The sequence below is a fragment of the Python bivittatus genome, unplaced genomic scaffold (assembly GCF_059951505.1).
Source record: "Python bivittatus isolate LINGU-HERP-01145 unplaced genomic scaffold, Pbiv_v1 ctg000580_np1212, whole genome shotgun sequence".
In the NCBI taxonomy this organism is placed as follows: Eukaryota; Metazoa; Chordata; class Lepidosauria; order Squamata; family Pythonidae; genus Python; species Python bivittatus.
In genome coordinates, this window is record NW_028277087.1 from 15,142,740 (window position 1) to 15,162,899 (window position 20,160).

General features: G+C 38.9%; 1 protein-coding gene across 1 annotated transcript in view; it reads right to left on the minus strand.

Moving 5' to 3' along the window:
• Positions 1 to 20,160, minus strand: part of NEMF (nuclear export mediator factor) — a 31,425-nt gene that overhangs the window by 8,362 nt on the left and 2,903 nt on the right. The window contains exons 3-22 of the mRNA XM_007427668.4: positions 19,568 to 19,670; positions 17,568 to 17,693; positions 16,843 to 16,991; positions 15,977 to 16,044; positions 15,535 to 15,618; positions 13,625 to 13,698; positions 12,959 to 13,029; positions 12,792 to 12,867; positions 12,305 to 12,367; positions 11,188 to 11,265; positions 10,051 to 10,259; positions 9,350 to 9,532; positions 8,944 to 9,007; positions 7,825 to 7,913; positions 6,467 to 6,570; positions 5,661 to 5,723; positions 4,360 to 4,472; positions 3,118 to 3,175; positions 2,884 to 2,942; positions 1,646 to 1,766 (exon numbers count right to left, since the gene is read on the minus strand). Of these exons, the coding sequence (XP_007427730.2) occupies positions 1,646 to 1,766; positions 2,884 to 2,942; positions 3,118 to 3,175; positions 4,360 to 4,472; positions 5,661 to 5,723; positions 6,467 to 6,570; positions 7,825 to 7,913; positions 8,944 to 9,007; positions 9,350 to 9,532; positions 10,051 to 10,259; positions 11,188 to 11,265; positions 12,305 to 12,367; positions 12,792 to 12,867; positions 12,959 to 13,029; positions 13,625 to 13,698; positions 15,535 to 15,618; positions 15,977 to 16,044; positions 16,843 to 16,991; positions 17,568 to 17,693; positions 19,568 to 19,670 (1,955 nt within the window). The remainder of the gene's footprint in view (positions 1 to 1,645; positions 1,767 to 2,883; positions 2,943 to 3,117; positions 3,176 to 4,359; positions 4,473 to 5,660; positions 5,724 to 6,466; positions 6,571 to 7,824; positions 7,914 to 8,943; positions 9,008 to 9,349; positions 9,533 to 10,050; positions 10,260 to 11,187; positions 11,266 to 12,304; positions 12,368 to 12,791; positions 12,868 to 12,958; positions 13,030 to 13,624; positions 13,699 to 15,534; positions 15,619 to 15,976; positions 16,045 to 16,842; positions 16,992 to 17,567; positions 17,694 to 19,567; positions 19,671 to 20,160) is intronic.

Genomic DNA, 20,160 nt, shown 5'->3' on the forward strand with positions numbered 1-20,160 from the left:
CGGTTAAAGCATCCTGAGCCATATTCACAGGGAGAAAGACTGACTCCTCATCTGTCCTGGCTTAGAATACTAATAATAGGCCAGGAAGAGGTAGCATAGCAATGCCAGTTACAAGGCTGCTTAGCTGGCCAGTGCAAAAGCAACATCCAATATGTACATACTCTATTATTTCTTATATTGTTGATCTTTGACACATTGACCAGCTCTACGGAAATCAGAATTTCAGCAGCACAGCAAAAACAAGACAAGATCTGAGAAACAGGACACACTTGCAGCAGAGGGAAATAGTTGCTCACTGCCCATCAAAGGCTAATATTTTCAGTTCATTCCACATATGCTCTGTGCCTGGCTCTAAAATGGGCCGCTTACTGCCTATAAAAGACATGTCATCACAACAGAGCCTCCATTTGAGGCCAGCCTGCTACTGCTGAAGTTGGATCAAAGTGTTCCAGCAGGAAAGTAGTGTTTTCCAACCAAAACCAGAACAAGCTCTCCTTTATGTAAACCTTTAGTGTCACATGGATGAGGCACCTAGAGTTCCATCTAACCCACTGCGGGCCATCCCCTTCCACCCAACTATGGGGCTCTGTGCTACCATGGCCAGTTCTGATTTGGCTGAGAGATTGAACAGAGCTTTGCCTGTTGGCCAAAATGTTCTTTTTGGCTCTGCCAACAATGACCTTAGTAGATGGTCAGCTTGTCTGCTAACTGCAGCCACACTGTAGTCATTGCTCCATGCTTTCTGGAGTGTGTATGAATGGTCTAAGAAATCAGTCAGAGGAGGTTAGATGAGCAAGGAAGGCAAAGGATCATACTTGTGGGATGGAGGAGCAGCAAACAGCATCCCCCTCTCCTTCCTTCCTTCTTGCTCCTGCAACAGCAGACACCACCACTGTCACCACCCAAAATCTGATGAGGACAGCAACTCTGCCACCCTTGTGTCTGAAGCATGGCAAGAGAGGCAGCAGTGTCCTAAGCAGCAAACTTTCCACTAGTCTCAAGGACAGGAGGAAGGCACATTGCAGAGGGTGTGGGGAAGAGCTCTTTGCCAAAGCTTCTGTAGCTACCTGGTGGCCATTTGCAGAAACTTTAGCCAAGAACCATACCAGACATTTGGGGTTAAAACCCACTGAAAACCAGTAGCTTGAGTGGGAAAAAATCAGTTTCATGTCAGTTCAGCAAATGTCCTGACTAGGCAGCTTGTTAGACAATGTGGGAAGAGGATACGGAGGAGACAAGCTTTTAGTCTATCAATAAGAGTTCTTTACATGTTTATAATACCGTAGGGTAAACTTAGTGCTACTTAAAAATCTGGAAGTTGTATATCTCAGCTACAAGGTTACTTTCCTTTCTATTCCAAAAAGAAGTAAGGAATATTTCCAACAATATCCACTGCACACTCTTTGGTGCTCCCAAAGCCTGGCACTTCCTCCTGGAACTCCTGCATGGTACTATCTCTCACTTTTTCTTCACCTTCAATTCCCTGTTTAAAACTAATTTTCTCCATAATATTCCCTGGGTACATGCAGCTATAAACCAGCATTGTATTATCAACTATGGTTTCCCTCAAGCTATAATTGACAGCTTGTGGATAAACCCTTTAAGCCCATAAGCACTGAAGAGCTTAAGCTATGTGCAACCATACCTAAGGGCTCTGTTTCTTCTGCTGCCAGCTCACTGGTGGCACTGGTCACAGTCTCCATGTCTTCATCTTGCACTTTGATTTTTCGTTCACCTTTGTGTCTCCAAACACAGGATTCATCCACCTGGAGGAGGATAAAGAAATCCATGTTTTCTTTGGATGCAGGCAGAGCTCTCAGCGTCTGACAGCTCACCTTACAGAAAAAAATGGAAGAAATACCTGGACCAGAAACTCCATTGGCAGACTAAGACCATACTGAAAGTGTCTTAAATTCAAGCTCTACTATAGACTGATGTGCATTTTGTATCTGAAAAGTACAGGTTTTGAGAGAGGTACAGTACAGGTTGCTATTAGAGAGAAAGGGGTAACTCTTCCTCTTCAAAAAAAAAACAAACCACAATGGACACAAGTTTGTTATGAAGCTATGAATGGAGGCTACTTTAAAGCCTCATTACCATGCAAGAGAGTTTTAATCCCCTCCCCAACAGTTCTCTCAAAAACTCATCCTCCCATGCACACAGTGATCAGACTTTAAAACAGAACCCACTAATATTAGTGGAGGCTGTTCTAAATCTCACTGCAATATGGAATGTGTGCATCCCCACGAGAGAGGGAGAAATACAATGAATGTATTTGAAGAGACATCTGTACATGAATTTACAAACACCTAAAGCTGCTTTTGGGGAGCCAGTTTGGTGTAGCGGTTGAGGCTCAGGCTAGAAACCAGGAGATCATGAGTTCTAGTCCCACCTAGGCACAAAGCCAGCTGGGTAACCTTGGGCCAGTCACTTTCTCTCAGCCCTAGGAAGGAGGCAATGGCAAACCACTTCCGAAAAACCTTGCCAAGAAAACTGCAGGGACTTGTCCAGGTAGTCTCCGAGAATCAGACATGATTGAACAGTTTAAAAAAAGGTTCCCTTAACAAAATGTTGTAAATCCACTGTGAATATACTGAAAAGGAGAAAGGTACACATGTGTAAAGTTTACTAAAAATAGAAGCTTTTATTTGGGAAAAACAAAAAGAAATAAAGCATTACAGCTATGTGCATTTCTGGTACACACAGATGAATGCTACTAGGATTTTACTGAAATCATAACCTCACTTTCCTGTACTGGAGATGTATTCTTTCTCCAAAAGCCAAGCTAGTAAAGAGTAGAGTCAAATACTTGGGAATTAACTTCTTGCATCTAATTTTTATATATCCCTAAAGATGAAACAATAAATTAAGGGCACGCAGTACCTTAAATAAGAAACTAAAGCCCATCATAAGATAAGAAGGGGGAAGAAAATTCTTTTTTCCTGGAGGAAAAAAAAGAAAGAAATTTGATTATTGAGGTTTGCACAGAAAAGCAAATTCAGCCTCCTTAGGACATTGATATGAAGCCTGGTATTTCCCCTTCCCACGGGACTGGGCATTTGCACAACAGCCATCCGCCAGAAATGAACTTGGGAAATGTCACCTTGGAGATCTTACCTCTGATCATGAAGCTTCCAGTTGTCAGATATTCTCCAGTGGGAGCAGTTTTAGACACCTGCATGGAGGTTACCCAGATGATTAAACACCAATAACATCATATGCATCAAAGAGGGACCACGAAGATTACCTTGTCATAAAGGAAGTGGGAATGAGGGATGGACTTGTAATAGAAATGAAAGCCAGAGTTTTAGGAAGAACTGCCCAAGAAATCGATAAAAATGTAATAGATCCACTGACGTCTGCCATTTATTGTGCTGGGAGTGGAGGAGGGGGAACTACCAATCAAACAACTGGAACTCTCATCCCTAGTGATTTCCAGCAATTCTGTAGCTTTCAAGGAAAAAACCAATCTGGAAAAACTAATATGCAAAGCTTTTTGCTTTTGAGACCAATACCTGAGGAGCAACACAATTACGTCTGTTGCCACTTGTCTCAATAAGATAATCTTCTCAAATGTATTGGACTATTTACTTCTTTATTATTTCATTTATATTCTGTATTTCCTTTGGGAGCAGAAGACAGTCCATCAGGTGGGAAGGTCTCCCTTAATAATAGCCCATAAACAACCACCCTATGAAGTAGTATGGGCCAAGAGAAAGAGAATACATCTGTGAAATTGGCCCAAATTCACCCAGTGAGCAACATGGTTGAATGAAGATTTGAACCTGAGTCTTCCCTATCTACATTCAACTCTTAACTGCATGCTGGCTGGAGGATGACTGGAGCTGTACATCAGCATCTTTGGGAAAGGCATCAGATTGAAAAAGGCCAATCTGTTGTAACAAAAGCACCATAATATTCTATAGCCCTGTGCAGCTATCCCAGAATGCTTACAGAGCACAGGCCACTTGATCATCTGCACATTTACCTAGATGCGATCCTCTTGTCTGTTAAAAAGGAAAGCAAAGCAAATTCCTTCTATAACAGGAAGAACACAAATAGAAGTAAACTTAACCAAGTACCCATGATAGTGCAGAAAAGTCAGAAGTAGCCTTGACTAGATCTGCATGCCAGCACAGGAGAGCAGGAATGTATGATAAAAGAACTAAACTCAAAAAAACTCACAAGCTATGAAGGTAATTTCTGTGGGAAGTTGTAATACTCTTACAATTATTCAGTGTTAAAAAATATACATTTCCTGTTCCAGAAGAATGCATCTGTAGAATCCCCAGTAAAACGTTTCATTTCTTAAAACCAAGTCAGACCCTTAGATACAGCCGCCGCCCATGACTTCATTACCTGATTATGGTACACCCACCAGGCACTAGTGATCACCCGAGCATCCCAGGCTGCGCTGTAACACAGGGCCATTGTGCCTGCCTCAGTGAGTGTCCGTGGAGGGATAGGATCCCCTGAAACAGCAAGACCAGAAGTTGGTCATTATTATAGAGAGTTGCCACCAACTTGACTTTTAACCTTCCCAAGTGCTAAATACCCCAACAGTCAGGAAGAGAGGGGTTGAAGAACAAGTGGTAGAAGCTGTCATTGTTTTTAAACTGCAATCAGAAAAATAAAATAACACAGTAATTTGACTTCTTTCTTCCTTTAAGAAGTCTGCCTTCTGGGAAGCAGAGCAGAAAAGAAGCCTAGAACACGGAGCCCCTTATTTGATAGGGAAAAGGCTACAAGCAACATTTTGGACAGTGAACATTGAGATGTATGAATTATTCTGAAATCCATGAGAGGTCTGAAAAAGTGGCATCCTGAAAAAGCCACGCCCAACGTCTTTTTGTTTTTGACCACAAAAATGGTCTGGAATATTGCCCCAGGTTCAGCTTATTCTATGCATGCTCTCCTATCTTAGAGGATAGTGAACAAACCTGGAAGAAAAGACGGACCAGATGCCTCAGGGGCATTCAAAAGCAATATACAAAGCCCAACCCCTACTAATGTCCCCTAGTAACTGATATTCAAGGGTTTTTGAATGTACACACACTGCCCTGATTTTTTTTAGGATGAACTTTCAGAAATAACAGGACTGAATAAAGAGGTCCCCTCATCTCAGCTTTCCTTATCCTGATGCTCTTCAGATGTGTTTGTCTACAATTCCTATCACTTGGAATGCATTGGGGGAAAAAAGCTACCCTACTAGGAATTTGAGGCTTCTTGACCATTTGAGGCCATCCCAAAAGGTTGGGAACATATAGAAGCTCTGAAAGTAGCAGGCTTCTCAGAGAGGAGAGGTTCTTCACTGACACATATCATTTATCAAGAAAACAGAATTTAGGTTCAATTTCTCTCAACTCTAATGCAACCAAGCATGACTCTCAGGAGTACAAGCATGTTTTTCAAAGATATTACTTATTGGACAATCTCAATCAGGGATGTCATCTTGCTAAACAAGAGATTCATTCAAAATTCTGTCTCTTAATTAACAATCTCCCCTCTCCCTTTCTAAACCTGCAAAAAAATTAGAGCAGTTTAAAACAATCCTTTGGCCCACAAGTTACTGCCCCAATGTAAGGATTAACAGTCACCCAAAGGTTTTGAAAGGAGTTAATGGGCCCTTTTCTCTAACCACAGTTCCCTGAAACCATTACCTGATGGATTCTTAATGACACAGCTGGTTGCTCCATGGAGATCAGCATGGACATAAATGTCACCTTAACCAGAAGAAACAGAAAATGTCAGTTATGATTATCAGAGCAGATGTGGAGTTGCTTCATACATTTAACCAGAGAGGAAACCCAAATATTCAGCTATAGCAATTGAGAGAAGAAGATCATTTTGGAAGACAGAACTGAGGCTGTTTGTTATACAGTATCAACTATGCACACCATCTTCTTCCCTATTCTGAAAAGCTAAAATTAAAAATTCAATGCTAGAGAGACAAGAGAGAAAGCTAAGCACAAAATAGAATAAAAATATGCACTGACTGAAGTTATGCATTCTCTGGCTTAGTTGTAAGAAGATATAATGCTATAGGGGTTACATAGTCTGTGTGTTCTCCACTCTATGAAAATATTATTCACACTTGAATTGATGTCCCAGTAGAACATCAGCAATCCCATCCTGAATGCCACGTTTAGCAGAAAATCATAGAACATTAGTAATATGATTGTAATCTGATGAGGGCCACTTTAATCAATGGCTTTACATTTGCACTGGCCGTTATCTTTTGTTTCTTCCTTGTTCTCTGGACTGAACAGATAATATGCACTGAGCAAGGAATGATAATCACCTAATGTTATTAATTACACATCAATCAAGCTGATATAATAGAGAAGAACGATATCAGGCCTGCCTTTAACACACTGTTAATAAATACTTAAACGTCACACAGGATTCTATTCAGTGTAAAGGATATTTAGCAGTACTCTGGATTAATGTGAACCAAGTCACTCACCTGGCCTTAAGTATCGCTTGACAATTATTTCATTTTGTTGTTGGTCTCTTCCAGCTATAACAAGGTAATTTTCAGAGCTAATGAACCACAGGAATTTCTCAAACCTGTCAGATTACATCAAGCCAGAGCAAAATATTGATATAAGAAAGTGATTCTCAGAAGGTCTTAGGAACATTTAGCCCGCCATTTACTAACGTCAATCTCCCACTCAGATGCAGATGTGAAACAAAAGGATTGGTGGAGAATCACGTTTAAGAAACTCTAACCTCTGTCTGGAGTGAGTTCTGCTTTTGCAGAAATGAAGGACAATTGTAAAGTGAAGAAAATATCTAGAAAAATAGCAGCAGCCTTCTCAAACCTAGGATTCTACTTCTTCTCAACTGACTGTATCTTATTTACAAATATATTAATTTCTGGGAGCAGTATCACCAAACTTCCATCATTGGAATAGTTTTAAAATATTGAAAAATGGTTTATCATAATTTAAAGAATCCACAATTTAAACCCATATTTTAAGTACATCCATACTTTAAAGAAATCATTTAAAGCATTTAAAATCACTTTCTTTCAGCTCAATGTAACTCGGAGGGTTTTATTGTGAGGAAAAATAAGAGGGAGTATACACATACCCCCTTGAGCTCCTGAATCAAAGACAAAATATAAATTTAACACACAAACAACATCAGATGAACGTGTACATGCATACAGAGGTTGCACTTTTAAAAAGTGCCTTAAAAGATAGCCATGGGATTAATCTATCTAAAACTTCAACCCAATCTATCTCCTTCAAATGTACTGGGAGTATAACTGGTCATGATGGCTGTCAGGTTACGGGAGGCTGTTCTAAAATACAGCAAAGGAAGGAAGATGCTCAATTCATCCTCTGGCCAAAAAAAAAAAAGAGAGAGAGAGTTATGATCACTGCACTTTCTCTGTACTAGGCATACACCTACAGCCTCCAAAGTCCTAGAACAGGGGTACATACCTTCCATTAGCTTGAGGACCCTTCCAAACTTTGCACAGCATATTGAGGGCTATACTACAAAAATGTGCAGGGCCAGACCCTGTTTTCTAGGAGTAGATGCAGGAATTTTAAGGGATGAATGGATATCTTAAATATCTGCAAGGTTTAAAACACCCATTTTGCTTCTTATCCCCAATCCTCTCAAATATAAAAAATGGCAGCCCCAACCAATTAAGGCAGGATTCTGAAGACTGCAAAAGTGATGTTTGCAGGCCATATATGGTCCAAAGCTGCATTTTTTGCACCCTTATTCTGTACCATACCTGTTTTCAACTCCCTGTCTTCTTCCTTAAAGTGAAGTACTCAATGGTTGCTTCTATTGCAAGAAACTCACCAGTAAACCTTTCTAGCCTTCTGAATGGTAGTAACTGTTTGGACTTCTTTCAGCGTTTGCTTCGTCTTCTTTTCTGCTGATTTGAAAGCCTGTTTAGATGAGCAAAAGAAAACCATCCACAACAGTTCTGCATTTAAAGCAGCAGTTCAACCTACACCAAGCCAAAGTTTGGAACATGAAACAAACACAGCTGTTCAAAAACAGGCAGCCCCTTCTAGATACCAAAGTATTATTCTCCTATTAACTGCAGTCCAGGTCATTTTTCTGATCTTAGACAACTTCCTTGGTCCCAAACGCTGCTAGATTTATAGTATTCTTGATCACCCTTCTCAGCCTGCCTATACTGCAGTACAACTCTCTTCCTGCATGGCTTATATCTAGGATTCCCAACATGGTGTCTATAGAGATCTATGAAACTACTGACATTTCCATCAGCCCTTTCAATTAATTCTTAATGCTTGTATGATTAACAAAGCTTGCACACTGGAAAACAAACCAAAAACCTCCAGTGTTATCTTTATTTCCAAGACTGTCCCTTGGCTCCAAAGGGGCTCAAAAGCATGCTATATGATTAAAACGACAGCTGGTTTCAGCTCAGTGCTGTGTTTGAAAATGTGCCCATTGGCTCAGAAAAAACAGTCAAAGATAAAATGGGAAATGGAAGACTACATCTTGGAAGGCTAGTGGGTAAATGTGGAGCATCCTCACTAGTACACCTTCTGGTACTTCATGGGTATTTGATGACAGGCCACACTTACCACGGTAGCCACCCTCCAAATGCCAAATGCATCCACCAGCCAAAACAAATGTAGGTATTCCTGGCTTAACCCAAGTTAAATTTCAAACTTCTTGATTTTAACCACTGCTTGACAGAAATAATAGTTCTAGGTTTAAAGTAGTAAGCTATTCCACCCTTGAAAGGTAAACCAAACTCTTTGGCAAAACCATTTTCTTGAACATGATTAACATGTCACTATATATGAATGGAGCATCTGATTAAAACAGTAGCACAGAGCTTCAGGAAAAGTGAAATTACACTAGACTGAGTAAAGAGATTTTTAAGAGTGCTGTTCTATTTTTTTTCCATAAGTAACAAAAGCCAGAATGCCACCAATGTACCTTTTCTGCTGCTTCCACAGTTTTCTGGGTTTTTCTGGCTGCATGTCTCTTGTGATCATAATATCTGAGAAACATAAAAGCACATCATATCTCTAGACCAACCCTCTTCAAAGTAATAGCCCATTTCAATACAGATGCAAGATATTGTATTTGCCCATCCTGCCTGATTTGGGAGACATTAACTGGGAAGAAAAGAGTGGATTTAAATGAAAAGCTAACGGTGGCCTCACTTCAGTTCTTGAGCCAGTCTGTCCAAAGGGATGGAGCAGTGGCTTGAATACCATAGATTTTGTATGGCACCAAATATTTGGCTCCATAAGTAAAATAAAGACTCTCTCAAGTCAAGTTTCCATACTGCAGGCCCCACTTTTAAAGGTATGCCAGCCAATTCTTACCCTCTTCTTACTTTTTGGCATTTGCATAAGCTGACAAGCTGAGATCCACATCCACCAGCATGGGCTGATTCTTCAGAGGCTTTTGGAGTTGTTTGATTTTCTTCTTTTTCTTTCCTTTTGACTCTTCTGCCACCTCCGCTTTAGGTTTTTCCTCCTCCTCTTCCTCCTCTTCCTCTGAGATCACATAAGGATTTCTAACCCAGCAAAAAAGCATGTTTTGTTGACCAGAAACATCTTTTAATAATAATTTTAAGCAATTAATATATTACAAATTCAGCATGATAGCTGAGTAAATTTGATCACAATTTTTCATTCTATTGGTTCTGTTCTACATCCCTGATGAAGATGTACAGTAAAATTCTGCATGGTCAACAAAAGTCAATGAAGGTTTTTTTGCTTGGGTTTGCTTTTGTCTGACCTTTTATTTCCATGTGGGTTCAAAGGTTAGAAATATTTTTTAAAAGTTAACACTCCCATTTTCAGAATGGTGAATTCTGCAACAATCACCATCTATTCCAGCTCTTGATATTACTGGACTACAACTCCCAAGATCCCCAAGGAATGGTCATTCTAAATTATCTTGATGAGAACGGAAGCCTAATATCTGGATGTCCACAGATTCTCTCCCATTACACTAAAACATAATATTGCCTTGACAGACAAAAGCTTTCATCAGTCCCAGGGTGTTCCTCTCATCTGCTCAGTAACTTACTTTAGGAGCATTGTGATATGGTTTGTCTGCAGCTTGAGTTCTTTGATGGCACTTGCTACTGGGTCCCCTTGGGCTTGGGCTTCTTTGACAATGACGCCAATCTCTGTCCAATCAATCTGGTTGGCTAAGGCACTGCGGACCACTTGGATGGCTCGATCAACTATCTCCAGGTTCATTTCCACAAGCTCACCTTTCACCTTGTCAACTTCCTTTGGAAAGTAAAGGAGACAGTCAGTATTGAATTATTGCTTCTCTCTTTATCAGGAAGTTAAAAAGTGAGTCAGAAAGGATAACTTGCTAAACACCTCTGAGCTGAATGTGCAGAGAGTTCGTGTCTGGAGGTAAGCTCTGCTGTGAGAATTGTGCCATAGGAACACAAGTAGAGTTTTCAGGAATTGATAGGACGCCATAGTTCAAAAACAGCTGGTGAACTGAAATCACAAATTATGGGATTTAAAAGTGGGGGAGTCAGGGGAAAAAGAGAGGCAGATGTGGCAATGGTGTAGACCAAGGGCAAAAGGAAGATTTATTTCATCTGGAAACATAAAATGGCTATGACGGACTTAATAAACTGGGACGTGGGTGCCATGAAAACTGATCTTTGTGATAAATAGGCTGTCCCTAGACCAAGGTTAAGGCTGGCAGATTTATTTATTTATTTATTACAACATACTGTATATCACCAACTCTCATTCACAAAATTCTCAGTGGTTTACAGTCTGCAGAGATATTTAGCTGTCTGCTGTAGATGAAAGCCACTCAGCTGACTCTGAGCGATCTTATCAGCAAGGGAATATACCCAATGGATTTGAACCCAGGATGCCTGCATCCAAATGAAAGTAACCAGTAACAATTCCCACAGAATACAGTAGAACCTTCGGATTCCAAACATGACTACGTGGTCATTCTAATAGCAGTTCTGAGGGGAAGGTGTGTGTGTGTGTGTAAGGGTGAGTGTGTACAAACATGACAGAGACACGCAGAGAGATGTGATTTTAAGATTTATTCCAGCATAAAAGCATTACTTTACAGAAACTAATCTAGAATTCCTTGAATGGGACAAACAAACTGAAGCCAGAACTGTGATCGTGCAATAATGTTGTCTTCCAATAGGCTTAAAGGAATCAATGTTTCTACCTGAGCTTGATGAAGAGCTTCTAATCTGTATTCGTGGTCCTTCCGCACATTTTCCAACTTCTTCAATGCTTGCTTTTCCTTTCAAGAAAAAACACAGCGGGGTGGGGGAAGAAACATACTCATTTAAACCTTCTCCTAACACAAGTAGAGAAGGTGAAATGTAAAATGAGAGGAACTAAAAGCAATTACAACGTTAAAGAAATTTGCAGACAGGGCAAAAAGCAATATTATTTTATTTTAAATTCCAGAATCGGGAGAAGCGTAGCACAGGCCTTTCTTTCTTTATCATACTAAACCCTCCTCCTCACTGTACACTGAATATAAAGGTAAACTTTAAATCAATAGGGCAATGCAAACAAAGGAGAGGAAATCACAGAAATGAACAATGACAGAATGAACATCTTGATGAGATTTAGCAGTCAAGAGGTTGAGGTATTAACAGTGATTAAGACAGTGTTAGACACAAGGATTCACAATACTTTTTGAGATATAGGCACTTAACAAAAATCTTGAGCAGTGTAGGAAGAATTTTAAACCAAATACACTTGTGACTAGGTAATGCTCAATCTTAGTGGAGTTTCATCTGAGAGACTTAATCTTTTCAGGTGGAGAAAAGATCCAGTAATGTTGAGCATATACCAGAATTACAATGAAAAAGCAGGGAGGGAAATTCAAGGGTAGAAGAACAAGGAGGAAAAAAATACGGAGGTTAAACTTGTCCTTTTCTAAAATCAAGGATAGCCATGAGTAAAAAAGGGAAATGAGAAGAGAATCTTCTTCTTAAAGCTACAGTAGCATAGAAGTAATGAATTAACAGAGAAAATATATAGGAATATAAAATTTCCATAACAATAACTTATGATCAGCAAACTAGATTCCAAATTGTTCAACCTAGCAAACTAGCTGTTATAGGTAACCATTCTGGCCTACTGATGAAAGAGAGCTTCACTGGAGTTTGCTCCTCCAGACAAGTGAGAACTTGGCATATTGGTTAGATCATAATATAATTCTTCCCAGGTGAACTATTGCATCCATTTTTCAGCAAACCATAGTTTGTGAGTGGTCTTCAAAAGGAACACAACAATGACAAATGTTAACTTTTTCACAAGATGAGTACCTGTTGCAATGCCTTTAAGTCTATCTTCTGGCCTTCCAGTTTAGAGTAAAATTCATCCACTGCCTTCCAAAAGAGTAAATAAGTACAAAATATAACAAGAAAAAAAGAAGTTAAAAGAATATTTGATTGCACCTACCAGTACTCTTTACTTAGATCTACTTAAAACATCCACTGGAAATTTGCCAAACAAATTGAGAATTTTTAATGCAAAGTTTCAGTAAAGCCACTTTTTGTGCAGATTTCATTCTGATCAATTTTGCCACAAAAATCACTAGCCTCAAAAGATAAATCAAGTAACTTTCTCTCAAAATCAGTATTTCAAAACCTTAATGCTCTCCTTAAATGTTCAAAAAGATAACCAGATGATTCTTATTATTAAACAAATAGCAGGCAAAATTCTTGTTCTATGTAGCTAATTATATTTCCAGCCCTTAATTAATACAATAAAAATTACATATAACACCCAGAACTGAGCATAGCACTGTACCTTGTTGAAAGATTCAAATTCCACATATGGACATTTTGAGTGCTGTGAAAATAAGAAAGGGTGAAATTCCTCGTACCTGAAAGACATGTTTTGCATAAGTGTGTTAGCCGACCATCAGGAAACAGCAGTTGCAAAAAACATATGTGAGGATTTTTCAAAATACCTACGTGAGGATTTCTTCGGGAGATTTGTTTGGTTCCAGACTTGGCTTTTTCTCCCTTTTTTGGATGATGTAGCCCTATTAAAAAGATGGGGGGGAGGGAAAATCCCTATACATTACATCTGTTACCTACTGCTGGAAATATAAAAGTGTATCCTCTTCACCCACTGCAGGTCTTTATTTCAATTAATGAGACTTTTTGCTGCTATTCTATCTGTTTTACAGTTTTTTTGGTTTGCCTATTAGCCACTTCATGTCCAGAAGCTGAATGGGAAAAGCAGATTACATACTGAAATATGAAATAAACATTAGCAACATGGGTTCATAGTAGTAAGCACAAGGCCAGAATTTACTGAGAAAAGAATTAAGGAATGGCATGTAGCAACAGAAAACTCAATGTGTAACTCCTTTTCATATAAATTTTAAATATAAATAATATTTGTTACAACATCTGTAGTGCTGAAGGCCAAATTTCCCTGTCCTTCATATCCCCAGCTTCTCTTCTTGATACAATATTTCCATCAGAACCCTCAAGAACCACAGTTCTTAACTAGAAAGACTCAAGATATCTCTCTCCTGGCAGTTGTGCTGCTACAAAGCTAGAAATGCTTTAAATCCATTGAGTGTGCCAGGGTTCAAAAATAAAAGCATTTGTCCCCAAATTATAAACTACCTTGGCATTAAAGTTCTCGGTTGCTTCAATGCAGTCTTCAGCTTTTTGTAGAGAGGCTAGTACCTTTTCAATATCTAAAAGAAGAAGAAAAAGTGGGTGTTTAAATCCAAGATTTGTAAGAATGTAGGTTCTTGCTGTGACACAGTACATCCTCTGTATGTTGGACAAGGTCTGGAAGAGCCTCATCGCAGGTCTCTAAAGGTCATGACTGTTTACACTGCCTGGCCAAAGTGGTTCTCCAGAGTTTCAAATAAGGGGTTTTCCAGCCTTACCTGGAGTTGACAAGGATTCTGACTGGGACATTCTATAAACAAAGCCCATGCCACCTTTGTCTTATGATCCCTGCTAAGCTGATTTAAGAGAATTGGAATTTAACCAGGCTTAGCAGTAAAATCCAGACCCATTACCTGAGCCTGTTCCAGACAGGTTTCAGGCCAGGGTACAGTACTGAGAAAGCAATGGTTATATTTGTAGATGACCTTCAGCAGAGCCAGGATGAGGTGATACATCCATCATTGTGCTCCTTGGTTTCTTAGCAGCTTTCAATACCATTGACCACACTATCCTTCTGGACCAGCTGTTGGAGTGGGGAGCACTGCACTGCAGTGGTTTGTCTCCTTTCTCTGTGATTGATTCCAGTCGGCATTGAAGGGAAGGGGGGAGATTACAGCAACCTCACATGTGGTGCTTCAGGGCTGGACACTCTTGCCCCTCCTATTTAACATCTATGTGCAACTACCGGGTCAGGTCATCCAACAGTTTGGGGTCTGGTATAGTTAGTATGCTGATAATACCCAACTGTACATCTGAACCCTGGGCTGTGTACATAAAGTTGTCAATGTACTGACCCAATATCTGGAGGCTGTTCAAGTTTGGATGGGGAGGAACAGACTCAGGCTCAATCCTGACAAGACTCAGTGGCTATTTGCCCCCCCTGGGTTGGGGACATTTCCACCTTTGGTCTGAAATGGGATTGCATTTCCCCATTCAAGACTAGTGCACAGTTTAGGTCATTCTAGACTTGTGGCTACTCCTCAAAGAGCAGGTGGCTGTTGTGGCCAAGAGGGCCTTAGCATAGGTCCACCATGTGTGCTAGATGTAACGTTTCCTCAACCAGAAGGCCCTTCAGATGGTCATTCATGTCCTAGTCATCTCACAACTGGACTATTGCAATGCATTCTATATGGGGCTACCCTTGAAGGTCACCCAAAAGCTAAAGCTGGTTCAAAATGCAGCAACATGGGCAGCAATGGGTATTCCATTCTACACCCATATATCATCACTGTTCTGTGAGCTGCACTGGTTACCAGTCAGCTTCTGGGTGAAACTCAAGGTGCTGGTTTTCACCTGTAAAGTCCTTTATGGCATAGGGACTGTTTATTTGAAGGAGTGCCTGTCTCCAATAGTTTCTGCCCATCTGGTACAATTGGGTAGAGTGGGTGTGTTCTAGGTCCCTTCAGTTAAATACTGTCATCTTGTGAGACCAAGGAAACACACCTTCTTTGTCATGGTGCCTCCCATCAGGAATAGTATTTCCCCCCAGAGATACATACAGTTCCCTCTCTTCAAATGTTCTGTAAATCTGCAAAGACCTAGCTTTGATCCCAGGCCTGGGGTTAGGAAGTTGGTGGAGCCCCTGGCAATTTTTTTGGTTGCTATTAGTGTGGCTCGGTCTGGGCATTCATGTTTTTCTCTTTGTATTATGTATTCTTTTAAATCTGTAAGCCACCCAGAGCCTTTTTGAAGTCAGGTGGCCTTGAAATCTAAAAAATAAAATCAAAATTGCATGAATACTAAGATCAAGAAATTGTTTTTTGAACAAGAGAAATTAGTTTTTAAATACCAACTATTACATAATGTTACAGGAGACAGGAAACAGTCATAGCACATTCAGATGTTTTGGCACCTACCTTTGCTTTCTATCTGCTCTACTTTGGTACTACTTGAAAATCCTGCTTCTATAAGGCAGTGTTCAATCAGCGTAACCCCGTAAGCTGTATTTTTTAAAAAAGGAAAATAACTGGTTATAAAAAAATTAGCTAAACCAAAGCTTGAGAATAAAATATTTTGTTTCCCAAAGATATTTTAAGCCTGTGCAAGGCAGAATCTGAACATTTTTTTGCAGGGAAGAAAGGTACTGCTTGCTCCCCATCATTTAGTCCATCATAAGGAAATGCCATTTTCTGTCTAAGAGACGTGATTTTGATTATTTCAAAAATAAGTATAGAAAGAGAATTCTTAAAATAGAACTGAACATTTTGGTTTATACATATCTGTTATTTCATGCCCCCAAATAACTTATGGTCAAATCACCTTATAATTTCCTAAAAAACAGAAGTAACTGATACTTACGAAGGTGAGGATTTAGGACTCTCTTTATTTGATCTCCTTTAGGTGCACTTGTTATTAATTCTGTTAACCTATGAAAGGAGTGAGGAAAGATAATTAAAAACAAATAAATTCTGATAGAATACTATAACATATTCAGTAAAATTAAAACAAGGAATGTTTTCTCTGCTCAGAAGGCACCAATTGTACTGAAAAACAGATCACTGAAATTATACCTAAACCTAGTTTATGTACAGGAATTATTTGCGTAAGAGATCAAAAATAACTTTCCATATAACTGCTATTGGGAAATATAGCCTAACTCAAGCCAAATAATGTTACTTCATGGATTCTAACTCATACAAACTCAGTCCATTTGTAAATCTTTAATATGGCCCAAGATTCTTCATTTAGAACTAGTTTCATTCTGTGTTGTTTAAAACATGTATTTGCTTCCCCTATTCTAATATGAGCCAATAAAATTTTTAAAAAGTCAAAAAAATCCCAGGAGAAGTAAATGACATACTATTTCTGTAATGCTACCAAGAAAACTGCATGACATGAGAGCATCTTTACTTTTTTTCCCATTTTAAAAGGCTGGAAAGCCTGTAAAATACCCTTTTGAAAATGCCTTACAATGTACATTATTTTATCATGGACATTTCCAAAATATTCATGCACTTGTATTCCAATCACACTGATGATGCTTCTGGGGACTAACATCCTTTTTTTTATGATAAAGATAGAAGTACTACAAAACCTATAATATTACATACAATCAAAAATGCATTGCAAAAATGAGGAAAAAAAGATGTAGGCAAAGGTTTCCTACCTCCAGCCACCAGGTCTCTTAAAACATGTAATTTATACTGTATAATATATAACAATACCTTTCTAAACTGGGCAATGATGTTGCAGTTTTGACATGATCAACTGGGTAATGTTCCCGCACGGCAAATTTGACATCATCTGCATCATCTGTGCGAAATCTCAGGATATTCAGAATAAGGTACTCATGATCAGTAAGAACAATATTGCCCTGCAACAAATCCCAAACAGCTTGTCATTAAAATGCAGACCTGGAACTTCTTCCATCCCAAGAGCTCAGATTTTTATCTATATATTTTCCCACATGCAAGATAGATGGATCTGGTAAAGCTTCTGGCATATTTCCAAAATACTGTAAGAAACATCTAAAAAGAGAAAGCATCAGAAGTTAATTTGGAAGCCCTAAATAAATGAGGATATAATAAAGAGAGAAATACTTCAGAGTTGGAGAAGACATGATATGAGAGATCTCCTTCCCAAGTTTCTTTTCAACAATGGCAAGAATCAGCTTCATAAGCAATGAGAGCATCAGAAGATATATGGAAATACAAAGTCAAATCTGTCTTCTCTCCAACCTTGGCATCCTTCAGAGATCTGAATTTTAATTTTATAATTCCCCAGCCAGTACAGCCATTTTTGAACATTCTGAGAGCTTATCCACACATCTGAGAGGAACCAAGGTCGAGTATATACTAGGAGATGACAGTTTGAGACCCCCATTAAGGAAGGCAAGTAGAGGAAAGAGACAGTTGCCATGCCCCTGTCTTAGACATTCTTTTCCACTTACTCTGTCATAAAGCTCTATAATTAAATGATACGCTGCTTCATCACTCCCAAACTGGAAATCGACTATTCTATCAATGCCAAGTTGCTTCACACTCACAAGCCTTCTGGTCTTTAAATGTTTGCGACACTGTTGATGAAGAAAGAACAAAGATGTCTGAAAACATACAGCATGGCAGCACTGAGTGCATTTAGTCAGAGCAAACAGGGTTGGCAGCTTTTCCATACACAAGAATGTAAGAACAAGAAAGTCCATCATACATTTAGGATCCTGAAATATTTCAAAAATATCCTGACATGGTATGGAGCAAATAACAAACTTTTTTTTTGCCTTTCTTTAATTAACCAGAAAAAAAAAAGAAAAACAGAAAAAACGTGTGTGTGTGTGTGTGTGAGACTGCATGTGTATCTCATGCGCATACACACACACACACACACACACACAGAGTTTTCCACAGAAGTTTCAATAAAAGATTATTCTATTTCATTATTTTTATCTACATATACTCTACAGACAGATTTGTCACATAGGAAAAAGAGTCTCTGGGAAAACCTACAGAGAATCACAGAGAACTGCTGACAGAAGGGTAGGATGGAGGAAAAGTTGTGCTCCCTTGCTCTTATTTTTTCAGGTTTTAAGTCTTCAGCAATCTTCTTCATGTCCACTTTCAGAATTAACTCTGAAACAATGTGAGCTAGGAACTTGCTCAAGAACAACAGCTAAAAATTACAACACTGCACATTCACAATGATACTTCTTCAGAGCTATAATTAAAATAAAATGATAAACTCAAGTAGTAAGTCTCAACCAAGCCAACATTCATTAAAAGAGATCTACACTACAGAAACCAAATGTTTCACTCTTTGTGCGAAAGAGCTAGATTATACACAGATCCAGTAATTGTCTAGATTCTCACAAAATGCCAGATGTTATTAACAGCCAAAAAGTCTTCAATCTTCACTGAAACACCTTGGATGAATTATAGCTTAGCCAGAAATTACCTTGCTGCACTTGGAAGAAGAAAATATCATCACTCGGGATACAGTAGTTGTCCCATTCATAAAGATTTACCTTCCCTCACATAGTTGTTATTAATGGGCTATTATATTAGTATGAAAGACTCTGTTACATTTGATAATGGGAAGCCAGCATAGTATAATAGCTAGAAGGTACACTAGAAATTCTCTGTAGTGTAGGGCAATATTGGAATACAGATATTGTAACTCCCTGACACTTTCAACATTGGCCATGGTGGCTACAACTTATGAGAACTGGAGACCAACTATCTCCAGCTGGCCACACATTGTCCATCCTGCTCCAGGGAATGGTATGAATTGAGCTCAGCTATGAACGCAGATGGTCAGTCTCACACCCTCAGCCCACTTTAAGAAGAGAATCTTAATACTCTCCCACCGAAGTGATGTTCATGGGAAAGTACACAGTTCGGCAGTTGTGCATATACCTTGCATTTTGAAGGCCCCAAGTTCAATCTCTAACATGTACAGACAAAATGATGAAGTAATAATGATAGAAAAGATCCTTCCCTGACTTAGTCCAGAGACCAACTAACAGATAGACAATGCTGAATCAGAATAGGACATTTTTATGAGTTCAGTGCATGAGACATGCTTTGTGTACTTAGGAAAATACTATATAAATTATGAGGTTATAAGGATACCAACTGAACATATTATTTGGAAGTACCTGTAAACAAATGTGCTATAAACTAAACTTAATTGAACTGAATGGAATTACTCATTCTTCTGCTGCTGAAGCAAATGAGTAGGATTTCTAATTGAGTCAGAGAAGAGAGACAACTACCTTGCTGTTATCTATCTAGTAAAACACTATCTAGGTACATGGCTGCTATTAACCCCAAAACAAAAGAGGTCTGCAGCTTCTGACTACCAAGCAAACTGATAAAAGGAAAACCAGTAATTACCAGCTTAGGTTTCCCACCATTCTGCAAGGAATCTTTAGTAAACAAAAGAAAACCAACCTACTTTCATTGCAAAACTAGATGGCATCATGTTCTTTGGCCACTCAAATTCTGTCACGTGAATCCTAATGCCAGATTCCAGAAGAAGTGTAGCCTTGACGTCTGGCCTAAAAGACAACATACAAAAAAACCATCTGATATATCAGTTGTGGTTTGTTCCTAGAATCCTAGATGTACATACTGTACATGTTTATAATAATAACCCTTCCTCTTATCAGAACTTCCAGCTTCTGTTTTCCATTTTTTGCTTAATTCACAACCTTAATTTACACAACTGAATCACAAATAATATAAATCTGATCCTTTATACTGTACAGGGAAAGCTGTAGAAGGACCTGAGATACAACTGGGAAGTAAAAACGTCTCTTCTAGAAGAAATTAACAATAAGCATTATCTAGCTTTCTATGAATTGTTCAGACACTTTCTCAATCTCATCTCTATGTACAATAAGCCTAAAAACGGACTCTAACCTCAATCCACTATGCAGTTTTCTACCCAATCTCAGTGGTCACAAGAAAATATTCCATCACCTTTCCTAGCCACTAAGCAGATAATGAATTATCAACATACTTAAGGGAAAAAAGTCTGTTAATCTG